This window comes from Cheilinus undulatus, linkage group 8 (assembly GCF_018320785.1).
Source record: "Cheilinus undulatus linkage group 8, ASM1832078v1, whole genome shotgun sequence".
In the NCBI taxonomy this organism is placed as follows: Eukaryota; Metazoa; Chordata; class Actinopteri; order Labriformes; family Labridae; genus Cheilinus; species Cheilinus undulatus.
This window is the reverse complement of record NC_054872.1, coordinates 37,476,611-37,489,790: the sequence shown is the minus strand read 5'-3', so window position 1 is coordinate 37,489,790 and position 13,180 is coordinate 37,476,611. Positions and strand designations below refer to the sequence as shown.

Here is a 13,180-nt window from a genome sequence, read left to right as displayed (position 1 = left end):
TAGCTAACCAGGAGAAAGGGGGGGAGATAATTTTGTTCCACACGAAAAGATGCTTTTTTTTCTTTCACATTTGCCCAATTATTTTTGGTACTCAAAAGAGAATTAAATAGTTCGTACGCTGTTCTACAGTAATCTGTAAATGAGCATGTTTTAAACGATATTTATATCACTTTATAACCGTACTCTCCCCTCCCGCTAATGGTACAGTCCATCCCCGAAGCCAGTGAGGGACCATCCGCACGAGCGAAGCATCAGCTGTGGTGTGCCGGAGAGTGAGAAACTTCCCTCACTCCTCCTCCCTTGCTTTCTCTCTCCCAAATTCCCTCAGTGACTTTTTTATTTAACTTCTCTCAAGCGAGCAGCCACCAGCACCTCTGCTAAACGCTGGTAACAGGTACTTGCGGGGTTTTGTTTTTTATTTTTACCCTATCTTTTGTCGTATTTTGGAGGCACGGTTCCCTACCCGGTTCGTCCAGAGCTTCAACTGGAGTGACTCGACCAAGTTTCTCCCCCCTCCATTCTGCCTGAAGGAATGAGAGGAGTGCTGGAGAGGAAGAGCCGAGACTCGCCTGTTTGAATGGACAAAAGAGAAGAAACCGAGGGTATTGCCGCCGAAATGGAGGAAAATATTCTGCCGGGAGCAACATGTAAGTATTTTTGGCGCTGGTTCAGGCTACTTCAGAGCTGTCTTGTTGAAAAATAAAGGGTGCGTTGTCATTTACGTCCTTTGTCACGTCGTAACTAATTGGTTCGTCTCGTTTGTGTTAACTTTAATTTGCCTGTCAGACTCATTTAAGGGCTAAAAACCCCGGTGCAATTAAGGTGAAGCATACAGAGTGCAGTCTGGACTAAATGTGACTGATGAATGATAAATAATCCATTATGTGGCGCGGATACAGACAGCCTACAGATCACAAAGCTAATGCAATCTTCATGTTGTCCACAAGCTTAACACCTAAACCTCAAGCCGGATTTTAATCTGACGACAATAAAGGATAATTTAACTATTCAGATCCTCACATGGTGAAAACAAAACACTGCCGCGCTGGTCAGCTGACTTCTGATTGATGCCTCTCATAACATATGTTGTCTTTTTCCTCGGACAGAGCTCAGTCAACATGGGTTATTATAATAACACAATTTGCGCTAGATGAGGTAATCTGACTAGTCCCATCCCCCTCCGTATGTTATGTTTAGCTCACTTCTAACGTGATGCAGTCCTAGGAGGCGGTCTGGCATCCTTTCCTACATCTCATTTTAGCTGCTACCCTACCATACGATATTTTTCAAATGCAGTGGATGGTTTTTGTATGCACAGGTGCAGCCCAATTTTTTCCTCTGGTGCAAAGATGCATTGTCATAAAACTCCTCAAATCACCTAAAAGTCAAAACAAGGATTGGCTGAGTGCTCAAGTAGAGAATGTGGATTACTCTGGGTACATCTGGCTTAATTACTGCTTTATATTTGCTATAACACACTCTGTAATGGTGTGATCATACAGTCCAAGGCCAGTGCAGTGTCTGCTCCTGTAGTTATAACATGGTCTCTGTTTGAAGTGACACTGACTGGCTGTAGAAATCCCTCAAGGTGAAGTTTCTAACCAACCAGCTGTGGCCCAATCTCATGTACCAAAGCTGCCAGATTTGTTAGCAACAATGCGTAAACTTTGCCAATCTATCAGTGGGGTTTAGACCATCTGCGGATGTTTGCCTGCAAATGTTTGGCTGTTAAGAACAAGTACTGACCAAATATTGTGTGCCTATGCCTTTTTGTAGCTGTAGTATTTAAACCGGTTTTGTTTCAGTATTACAAGCATCATTTATGGATAATACCAATATTATGCTGGTTATATCATTAATCCTTAGTATCAAAGTTTCAAAATCTTTTTACATGTCATCCATAGAGTATTGACATGTTGTCTCATCTGGAAATAGATATGGACAACAACATGACCTCCTCCTCCTCCTGACAACAAAAAAACTTCCTTCCTGCTGACAGGGGGCTTCATGCAGGGAGGTCAGCTTGTTTTGGCTCTGCATCAAGCAGGAGAAACGTACTCCACCCTGATCATGGAAATCTTGACCAGCAGTAAGAATAGTCTTTACAGTGGGTAACACAATGTATATAGATGTACGTATGAAGCTGGGAGGGTCGTGCAGCTATGCTGTGACTCACAGCAGAACTGGGCTCTCGTTTCACGTGATGTCAGCCGGAGTATTACGCTTCCAACTCTTACTAGTAAAAAAGTATTTCCAGCTGTTTCTGGTAGGTTAGAAGCAGTCATCAGAGTTCAGGGATGGTGCATTTTGAGACATGGTTTTACCTTTATGGTCCCTTTTAGGAAGGGAAATTATGAACATGTCCACAACTAAAAGTCAAAGATAAGCTGTGTTTTTTAACCTTCTGACCCTAAAAAATGGATTTCACTATAAAACATCCTTTTGCATGATATTCAAAGTCCTCTTGGAAGCAGTATGGCAATTAGAAAAGTCTTCTTTTGTAGAAATACAGGTATAAAGAAAGTCCATTTGATCTGTCTTGCTTGAAATCTAGCCCTTAAACCTGTGCTTTTGAAAACCAGGCCCAGCACTGTGAAAATCTGCCATCAGGACTTTCTTAAGGAGATCTTCTAATCCCTCTTTTCTTTATGCAGCTCTCCTCTCTCAGTGCTCCTGTTCTGTCGATCTTTGACTGTCGGCTCTGTTTGGTCGTCCTCTTTAGACTCCGTACCTGAACAGCTAAGCTGTGACCTGCTGAGATGAATCGGAACTTTTTTTCTTTTCACAGTATTTCAGATGAAAGTGACTGCTGGATCACAAAGATTCTATAAGATACAGGAATGTACATGAGCCATTAAGGAAACTTTTGTTAAAAACTACAGAAAGAAAGCTGCTTTATGGCAGCTTTATAGAGGATAAAGAGCCTCTGCAGACTGACAGACAGACGGTGTTATCCTTGTCTTATCGTTTCATTTAGGAGAACCCAGCAGCCTTTGCTGTCAGGTCTGTACTGTAGTGAACAGGATCAGTCAGCTACACATCTTCAGCTGCAGAAGCTGTTATGTAATCAGGGGAATACGTGCAACTGTGTCCCATTTTATTGGCAAGAGAACCGCTTTGGTGTCTTTGTAAATTAGCAGTGGGCAGGGTCCCAAGGGCCTCTCAAGACTCTCTGCCTAATAATGAGGCCTGATAACAATGGGTTCATCTATTGTTCTTGCTCAGGAGTGATAGTGAGGACTGCAGGGGTGATGTGTGCGTCGTGATGGGATGTTTTTATGATCCGCAGGAATGAAGTTTTACTCCCACAGGTACAGCACATGGTAAACAGTGTGTATATGTATGTTTATGACTTAGTTTATTACCATGTTTTGGGTGCAGTGATGCTGCAATGAGCCTGTAGTTATAACTGAGACATTCTTACTGTGCAGGTCAAACAACACGCTGAGTTGCACAGTTATCTCTTGAAATTGGAAATATTTTGAGATAAACAACATTTATGAGGACAGAAGAAATATATGTATGTACCAGTAGGAGAAATAGCACCAAAACATTCCATTTATCCAACCTTTGTTGCTAGTTTCAATCTCATTATCACTCAATGGTGCACACAAAGGAAACCAACGTGTAGGCTCCCCTTCCTAATCCATTTAATACACTGTATGTGGCTGCAATCACAGTTTGCTTTGTCAATCAAATGGCTTTTTCCAGGCATGCATAGCTAAAAGGATTAACGGTACTACACCCTTTCAAAGGACAGCACTTTTCTTTTGGTGTAAAGATTAATTGATTATTTCTCTAAAGCTACTTCAGGTGGTGTTGCTGGTCTAAAAGACTGGGAGAGGAGGGTTGGGGGGGGGGCATCCCAGTTCCTGCATGTTCAGAGTTCAAAGCCCACTCCAGCACTCCTTTTCGAGCCCCGTCCCTGTGAAGTCTGGAGAGTGAAAAGGAGAAGAACAGCAACATCTGAGTCACAAAGATATGACTGAAGTCCTGCCAGCGCTGTGCCGTTGAGGTCTGCTTTTGAATCTGCACTGCAGTTTTTAGAAAGTGACACATTTTAAGTGGTTTTGACTCCCGTTGGCTTCTGCACATTGGATTTAAAGGCAGCGATGAGGATTATAGTTTTAAGGGTGATCACAGTATATTGGTTTGAACAGTGCTGGAAGTGGATACTTTTTTATTTCAGCCATAGCCTCTGTAAAAGTTCAGCCTGTCAGTGACAGGACTTTTGTCAAGGATAGATCACAGCAGTGGTTTGAAAAACTTTTTTCAATAACTTACACCCTTGGAAAGTTTTTCAGCTGTATTATGCTACAGTTACATGGCAGTAGTCCTTGTTTTTTTATTTTAAAATTCATTTCAGGATGTGAAACTGTCCCATGATGTTATTAGTTCAAACAAAGATGGTTAAAGTTATTAAGTGGAGACATACAGATTGAGATGAAGATAATAACATATTAATATGTTAAAAGGGTGCAAACACATGATTGAATGGCTTCCTCCAGATTTAAACTCCCCACATAGAGGAGTCATCCCAGCATTGCTGCTCCTCTATGTAACACTCGGATGGTGTAAATCACACCGCCCAGACACTGACCTCTCATGAGGGAATAGATAGATCTCTAACCCGGCACTCTGGAAAAGCAAATAATGTTGAAAGCCTTCCCATTAGACAGCACTCAAACTGTACAAAGTCTCAGCCTCTCTCTGCAGTACTGGACCGGAGAGTAGCTACTGAAAGCGGTCAATACCAAACACAGTTCACGCTTAAGTCTAAGAACCTGAATAACAGACATAACCTAATTTCTGAAGGAAAAAATGTGGTGTTTAATCTGAAAACATGGATTATGGCAGCATTAGAGTTGAACTTGTCTGGCCTTGAATAACTTGGGCCAACTAAAACCACAAAGGAGTTAAAAAAACAACAAAGAGTGTTTGTGTGGTGGTGTCTCACGTTTTAATGCTGATATGAGAGTTGATGCAAGCTCACGTTACCTTACACAGTAATTCACTCGCCTTACAAAGCCCTATTAAATGTGTTACTCAAAATAATGAGAGCTACTGTTTTCAGTAGATTAGCCTCTAAAATGGGTCAAATATTCTTGTTACTTCATAATTGCCCCTGGATCTGTCTGGCTGGTAGAAAATGCATTTGAAGAATGGCTTTATGATCTGTAACCTGTCTCCCCCTCCTCAGCCCCTTTAGTCTTTTTCTCAGAACAGGATCCTTTGATACAGAATACAGTTGATCATTCAGAGTGAAGGCTTGACGAGGACCACCTGTGATGACTTTGAGCTTAAGAAGTACAAACAGGGAGCAGAGCTCACAACTTTTTGTTGTTAGAAGCTATGTTGACATGAGTATGAAGGAGAATGGAGGAGAATTATTTGCCCAAAACAGCATAGGGAAACTTCAGGTTTGATTGAATGAAGAATATTTTCAAATTTTGTAAAGATATGAGGTACAATGTGTTACAGAGCTTATTGGTTATTGTTGGTTAGATTCTGTTACATTCAGAAAGACAGAGCAGCTGTCTCAATGTGATAAGCCAAGGTCAGACTTCTTATCTAACTCTTTTGGAGACAGCTACAGTGCTGTGAAAAACTCTTTTATGGATGTGATTTTTGCCTAGTCTCGTTCTCATCGTTGAATCATGAACACTGACCCTAACTGAGTCAAGTGAGGCCTGAAGGTCTTTAGATGCTGTTCTGGGTTCTTTTGTGACCTCCTGGACGAGTCGTCGATGGGCTCTTGCAGTCATTTTGACCACTCCTGGGAAGGTTCACCACTGTTCAAAGCAGGAATTGGTGGTAATACAGTAATACTGCATCCCTGTCCAGGGTATTAAAAAATAGCCACGGTATTGCTTTAATTTCCATCCTAAGACAGAGCTGCATTATGACTGCACTTTTATAATAAATGCCTTGAGAGTATGTGTCCTTTTTTACCCACCGCACCACTGCCTGTTTGTGAAGATGCTTTAAAGTGATGACAGAACTGCTGTTAATGATGTCAGGCTAATTTGGCAAACGAACATGCACATTTATACTGGCACATGTTCCCTCCATGGCATCGCTAGCACAGGGTTGCACCACAGTATGGCCTTCTCTAGTTAAACTATCAAAAGTCTGTTAAACGTGCACCGGTGACTGTAATGTGATCCAAGACAGCAAAGGCCCATCTCAATTGGTTTTAAAGCACAAGGAAAATTACTTCACATTCCCAGGTATGATATAGTTGATTATCATTACTCATATTACATCAGTGAGGAGGGGTGGGAAGAGAGAGGAAAAGAGTGCATGTATGTTCCATAGACTGAGAGGGAAAAGAGAAGTTCATTTTCTCCTTTGTCTTGATGTTGAGTTTACTTAAGTGTAAAAACAATTCTTCAACTATAAATCACCTCCAGCACTCTTCTAAACCTTGCCTTATAAACACATTATTCTTAGATTCAAAGCATTCTGATAAAAGATTAAAGGAAACTTCTTTGGAGGCGCACTCAGCTCACTGTGCTTGTGTGTGTACGCCCACAAGTGCTTGTATAATGGGATTTTTGAATGCCTGGCAGTAAAATTTGGGAAGGTTATGATAGTATTGAAAAATATATAGTGCCAAATCCTAGTTCAAGTTTTTCTCAATTTGTGGATAATGGCTCTTAACGTGGTTAGCTGGAGCCCCAAAAGCCCTAGAAATGGGTTTTAACCCTTTCCAGACTGACAGGTGTCAACGACCTTGTTTCTCATCTGTTCTTGACATTTTTTTAGATTGAAGTGTGATGTATTGCTTTTTGAGATCTTTTAGCCTACTTTACATAGGCAGGCAGATTCTGTTTAAGGGATTTCTTGATTAAACAAGTCTGGGAGTAATCAGGCCTGGGTGTAGCTAGTGAAATTGAACTCAGCTTTCCAAAAATGTGGCTAATCATAGTTGATTTATGATTTAACAAGGGCGAGCAATTACTTGTTCACAGATAGCCAGATAGGTTTGCATTGACCTTTATAAACAAAACCATCATTTAAAAAACAGCATTTTGTATTTACTTGGATTATCTTTGTCTAATATTAAAATTTGTTTGACAATCTGAAATATTGAAGTGTGAAAAATAAGCAAAAAAGTAGAAGTCACGGATAGTTTTCACAGCCCTTTATACAGTTTGAAACTACTACTACTTTTATGATAAATATGAGCCGACTGATTAGGAAAACATTTATAACCAGCAAGCTGACAGCACTAGAGCCCTGTGGAGATTTTCCAAAGTAGAAAAATGCAAATAAATAACCCTTAATGAACAAAGACAGTTCTTGCAATAGCTTTAAAAACTGCATTTAACCCTTGATTACTGCTTAAATACCACAGCACCAGAATTTGAAGGATGTGATTTCGGATATGTAGTTGCAGCAGCTGTGCAGTAAAGTAGTGATGGTATGCTAAAGAAATATGCATTCTTACCACTAACCCCCTCCCTAAAGCACCAGAAGCCCACACATGTGTGTGAGCACATGTGGCATGTGTAAAGCATCTGCTCCTCCTAACCTCTTTCTGTCTTTCAGTCTCACTGTGACATACAGCGAGGAGGCCGCTGCCGCAGTGTTATGGCCCAAAATAATAATCAGTCAGCTGTACTACACTTCTCCTTGAGACATGGCAGGAAGGACAAAGGGAGGGAAGTCTTGAGTCGCTTGTTTCCAGCGCATCTACAAGTCTGAAAATATCCCAGACGAGCTGCTTGGTGCTTTCTGGTCTGACTGATCCAGTCACCAGACCTGTGATGCTAATATTAGACCAGTCCCCGTTCAGCTAAAGGGCATGTTTCTTATACTGTAAACACATGTTGGACTACATACAAAACCCTCGGCATGTGCACTACATGTCATCTGGAGCCATTGTTTGACCTATTTCTGCTTTTATCACAGCAGGTTATTTTTGTCAAAGTTCTTGAACGTTAGCACCGTAGGACAGGGAGTTACCTGTTATCATGAAGCCCATGATTGCACTGGTAACAGTAAAGTTCTTTTTTTTAGGGCGACAGAACTCCAGTTAATGATAAGTCTTGTGTGTAATTGTATGTTAAAAAAGCACAAGATTACTGCCCCAGTCTTATTTTGCCTTGCGTAATGTTTAAGAAAACAAGCATTTGGAAAAATCACAAACAACTCAAACAAGGACACACACAGTCACAGCTCTATCCAAATGTCAACGGGGCTGTCCTGATGAAAAATGTCACTGGCTTTATTTCCTCAGTGCAGTCATGAATCACGAAGGTACTTCAAGAGCAGAGAGTAATCACTTTGAAGTCTTTACTCCATTTGCTGTCATTCTTTATGATATTTCTCTGTCTTTTACCGTGGTGCTTTTTCTAACCTAGTAAGTTTAGAGTGATGCTGCATGTGTTTGCACCCGTGATTGGCCCATTCCCCAGGTTGGGAAATAGTTTCTCCATGCTTAGGCCTTTTAAGAGCATCTGCTATGTTTCATTGCTCAGAACTCACTTAAACTCAAGTTACAACCCGTTTTGTCACCACAAATCCATATAGGCAAAAGTGTGCATGCAATATATGCTGAGTTTTTACTGTCTACCATTCTCACCATGAAGATAGTCATGAAAAGCATCAATAAATCTCCCTATCATGTTGCTCTTGAAAACTTTGCGAACCTTGTTCTTCTAATCTATGAGGTTATTGATTATTTTGGGGACATTATTGACCAAATATGGTTTCATTCATGTCTGTAGTTGGACACTATGTTAAGTGGTCTAAAGCCTTATGACAATTTCACCAACCTATCATTGCATTTGGCTTATATAAACAGCATGTGGTTATAATTATTTGCATTTTTTAACCTTTTAGATAAGGATGTACCGATGCACCAGTTAAACATTGGTACTAGGGATGCATGATACTATTGGTATGACATTAGTATTAGCAGATATTTGTCTTCAAAAGTTAATAATTGGTTGAAAATTTCTGCTGAATGAAAAGTCTTTATTTTCCTTGAGTGGCAGTTAGTTTACAACAGAAGCTCACCCAAGCCATACACATCATAAATACATACATGTTATACATAACTCTTGGATTTCATCATGATAGATAGGCAGTGAGATCGATACGATATACAACAGTCCGAAGTGTTTGGTATGTATAATGGCAACAGTGCGTACAGCTTATTTAAAAACCCTAAAGCTGATGGAACAACTGACCTCAGGTATCTGTTAGATTTGGTAAACTTCCTCTCTGATGGCAGAAGTCTAAAATCTGCATGTTGAGGGTCTTCCAGGATGGCCTATTCCTTCTGAGTGGCTCTCACTTGACAATCTGACAATCTTCCTGCAAAGTCCAACAATATTCCCCATTCTACGCCAAGATTGCCAAACCAACAGATCATTCTGATAAATCAGAGTTAAATATCAACCTAAATCGGCTCTAAATATCAGCCACATGTACAAATAAATGTACAGAATGCAATAGGGGTGCAGAATACAATAGGGGTTGGAGAAAAAATCGATACAGCATAGTATCGCAATATTTTATCTGCTGATATATCGTATCATCTCGTCCAACAAGTATCGATTTTTTCGAAATAATTGCTAACATGAACTGAAGTCTATGATAATGGAAAAATAAAATCAATTGTTTGGACAATTGTTTATCCAGTGAGGTTGGCAGAGGTGATAGTCATAGAGCAGAAGAAAGTTAGTACAACAAACATGGCAGCACTTGAGGAAGGACATTAGGAATGCAAGCAGGGCACGAACGAGATGGACATGACACATGAGGTTTGCAAGAAGTGCAATATGAAAATAAAATACTGTGGAAATATGACAAACATGAGGGCAAGACTAATGCTAATTAAGCCAAACAGCTGAAAAAACTGTATAGATCACGATATATTGCATTATGCGGTATCGCAATTCTCACCTTATTGCAAAATGTTTAAAATCGCAATATTGAATCATGACCCAAGTATCGTGATAATATCGTATCGTGGGGCCACCAGTGATTTCCACCCCTGGAATACAAGTTTAAAGAGTTCGGGGCAGGACCAACAGATCTACACCAGCTGAAGCATTTTTTGTTCATCCTTGTAACTTAACTAATTTTAAATAATTGACTTATATTGGGCAAAAACCCAAAACTGTGCATCCCTTAGCCATATCAACTGGTATGCTTCAGCAAATAATGTGGCATGAACGGATTTAAGTTGAATGAATTGAAAGCTGTTGGACAAACTCAAGTGTCTTTAGGGTCAAACATGGGAGAAAGTGTTGGTATGTGGAAGAGTTACAACAAAAGAAGAAGCAATGAAAAAAACCCCAACAGTATTGGCATCTTATTTTAAACATTGGTGTCAGCCTTAATTTTCACAACTGGTACATCATTTCTACCTTATGTAAATCATTATTTGAATGTGTCTATTGATGACCCTGATGGAGGCCACTGACCTAAGAGTTATTTCCAAATAAGCGTTTGTGAAGCTTTGCGGTTTATCCAAGACTATTCTGGGGGAAAACAAACTAAATCTCTAAGTATCAGACTCTTCACAAACTGGTACAAATGGTTTTAATCCTAGCAGGACCTGAAACCCTGTTGAGCTCTGTAAGAACTGGATCACTCTGTCACTTCCCAACCCCCCAAAGGGTCATGGAGCTGGTTGCTAGGAGCGACTGGATGGCATGTCGATGTGCTTTAGGTTGTGAATGGCAGCTTGTGCAGCCTCTGATGTCATTGGGAAAGGCTGGAGAGCGATGGTTCTTGACACTTTCACCCACCTCTGGTTGGACTGTCGAGATTACTTATCCATGTCTGTTTGAGCATGTTGGTGTCGGTGCCAGTCCCCAGGGAGTTAGTTTGAGAGCAGATTAAAAAAAAAGAAGTCTTTCATGAGTTAGGTGGCTTTAATGCATAACAATGATGCAAGAGGACAGCGACAGATTATCTTCAGTCCAGGCCAGGTGATGGGATGAAAGCTTTTGTCTTCAACTCTCCAGACTGGTACGCAGAAGCTTTAGGATAATATGAGATAATGATTACGACCTGGAATTAAACTATTCCCTATTGCATTCCAAGTTAGAAGTATGTAGTTGTTTATGTGCAGCTTAAAGTGTTGTTTATCTCATTTTTCATTTAAATTGTTGTCTTCTCTTGTTAGCACACTTAATGAAAACTTTGGTCTCTAAACACACTCACAGGGTCCGGTTTGGCATGGGGTCAGTGCTTGTTGTTTACACTGTGCTTCCTGTGTGTCTGGGCCCCCTTTTGCCCCTCTTACATCACCCCTATTCGGTGCAGGAGGGACACAACAGGGTGAAGGGGCGACGGGTTAGGGGGGTAAGCGATGAGGTAGTTCATTAGTCCCCCGGCCCATCACAAATGAGATGCAGATCCATTCTCTCACTGTTTTCCAAGTTCCTGCTTTCTTTATCCTGGGTTGCCGCCCTTTTCCTTTTCCAGTCTTTTGATTTCACACTCTGGGTCTGTTTCCTCACCACTTGTTTGCCTCATTCTCATTTGTCAAGAGAACATGCTGCATTTCCAACCTGTTTAACAAATATTTGGTTGCAGGATTTTAGGATTTGCAGCTGCGGTGTATTATATCTTTAGTTATTCCCATTGGAAGTCAGACAGTGCAGCCTCTCCTCTTCATATCTGTTCAGCCGGAGACAGAGAACGTTGTTTGGCCTCATAAATATTCCATGCCTTGCTCTATATATTTACTCTTCACAGTGTCTTCAGAAGACACTTATATGGCTCTGGATGATGCACTGAAAATAAGCAGCAGTTATAAGTTGTAATCTTTATGACTGATTATCATCACATAACCTAAGAACTGTAAAACTTATCATGATTTCTATGGATCTCTTTACCCTGAGAATGCATGCTTCTTTTAGTATCAAGTTGTTTCACATTGCTGTGCCTTTTTACAGCTGTAGTCAAGCGAGAGGATCCCTCCCTAAGCTGTTAGTGAGCAAACAGTGTCCTAAGAATGTGCCGTCATAGTTTGCTGATTCTGTCATACACTGAGTCATGTGTTTTGCTGCGTTGCAGACACAAACTTTTCTAAACCTGATTCACAGGTCCCATGTGAGGCTGGTAAACTTGAAGGAAAATATCAGAAAGGCACATCTCAGACTCTGCAGATGTTGAATAAATGCATTTTTTAGATTGCTGCTTGAGGAGATAAGAGAAGCCAATCCAGTGCTTTAAGAACCCCAAAGAAATTTCTGCTGGCAGATTGCTCCAGTATTTGAGTGCAAATAAGAGTACCTTAAACTGGATTGATGAAGTACAGTGAAAGTCAAATTGGCTTTCACTTGGAGTTTTTTGCAAACTCCAAGCGGGCTCACACATATTTTGCACTGAGGAGAGGCTTCTGTCTGGCCACTCTGCCATAAGCCCATATTGGTGGAGGTCTGCAGTGATGCTTGTCCTTCTGGAACTTTGTCCCATTTCCACACAGGATCTTTGAAGCTCAGTCAACTTGACCATCAGGGTTCTTGTCACCTCTCTTATTAAGGCCCTTCTTCCCCAGTTTGACCAGGCGACCAGCTCTTGGAAGAGTCCTGGTTGTGCCAAACTTATTCCATCTGAGAATTATGGAGGCCACTGCTTTAAGGAACCTTCAGTACAGCAGAACTTTTTTCAGATCTGTGCATGCAACAATCTAGTCTCTGAGCTCTGCAGGCAGTTCCTTTCACGACGTGGCTTGGTTTTTGCTCCGATATCATTGTCAGCTGTGAAGCCTTCTATAGAGAGGTGTGTGCCTTGCCAAATCATGTCGATAAGTTTAATTTACCACAGGTGGACTTGATCAAGTATAAAAACACCTCAGCAAAAATCTAGAGATGGGAGAAATCTAGATGAAATTTTACGTGTTTTTGCAATTGTTCTGAATACTTAGGTCAATGTGATTTTTTAGTTTTTTATTTTAATTATTTTACAAAAACTATTTAAGTTCTGATTCCATTTTGTTATGATGGGGTACCGATAGTGGATAAATAAGCAAAGTACAAAATAAGCAAGGTACAGGAGTCATGTCATGTTTGACTGTTATATTATGAGTGATACTTTAAACTACTTTAAACTTGTATAGCAACAGATGAAGGTGAGATAGCATATTATTCCAAGATCCTCTAATATCTTGCTTTTCTTTCTTCCTTATTTGTGCTTTTTATTATCTTTT

The 13,180-nt window shown here is 40.5% G+C and overlaps 1 protein-coding gene across 5 annotated transcripts in view; it reads left to right on the top strand.

The window, feature by feature from the left end:
- Positions 1-271: 271 nt before the first annotated feature.
- The window catches only part of map7d1a (MAP7 domain containing 1a), a 55,049-nt gene continuing 42,140 nt past the window's right edge, over positions 272-13,180 (top strand). For all 5 annotated transcript variants that reach the window (XM_041794148.1, XM_041794145.1, XM_041794146.1 and 2 more), the window contains exon 1: positions 272-647. In XM_041794148.1, coding sequence (XP_041650082.1) covers positions 578-647 — 70 coding nt within the window. In that variant the 5' untranslated portion in view covers positions 272-577. The remainder of the gene's footprint in view (positions 648-13,180) is intronic.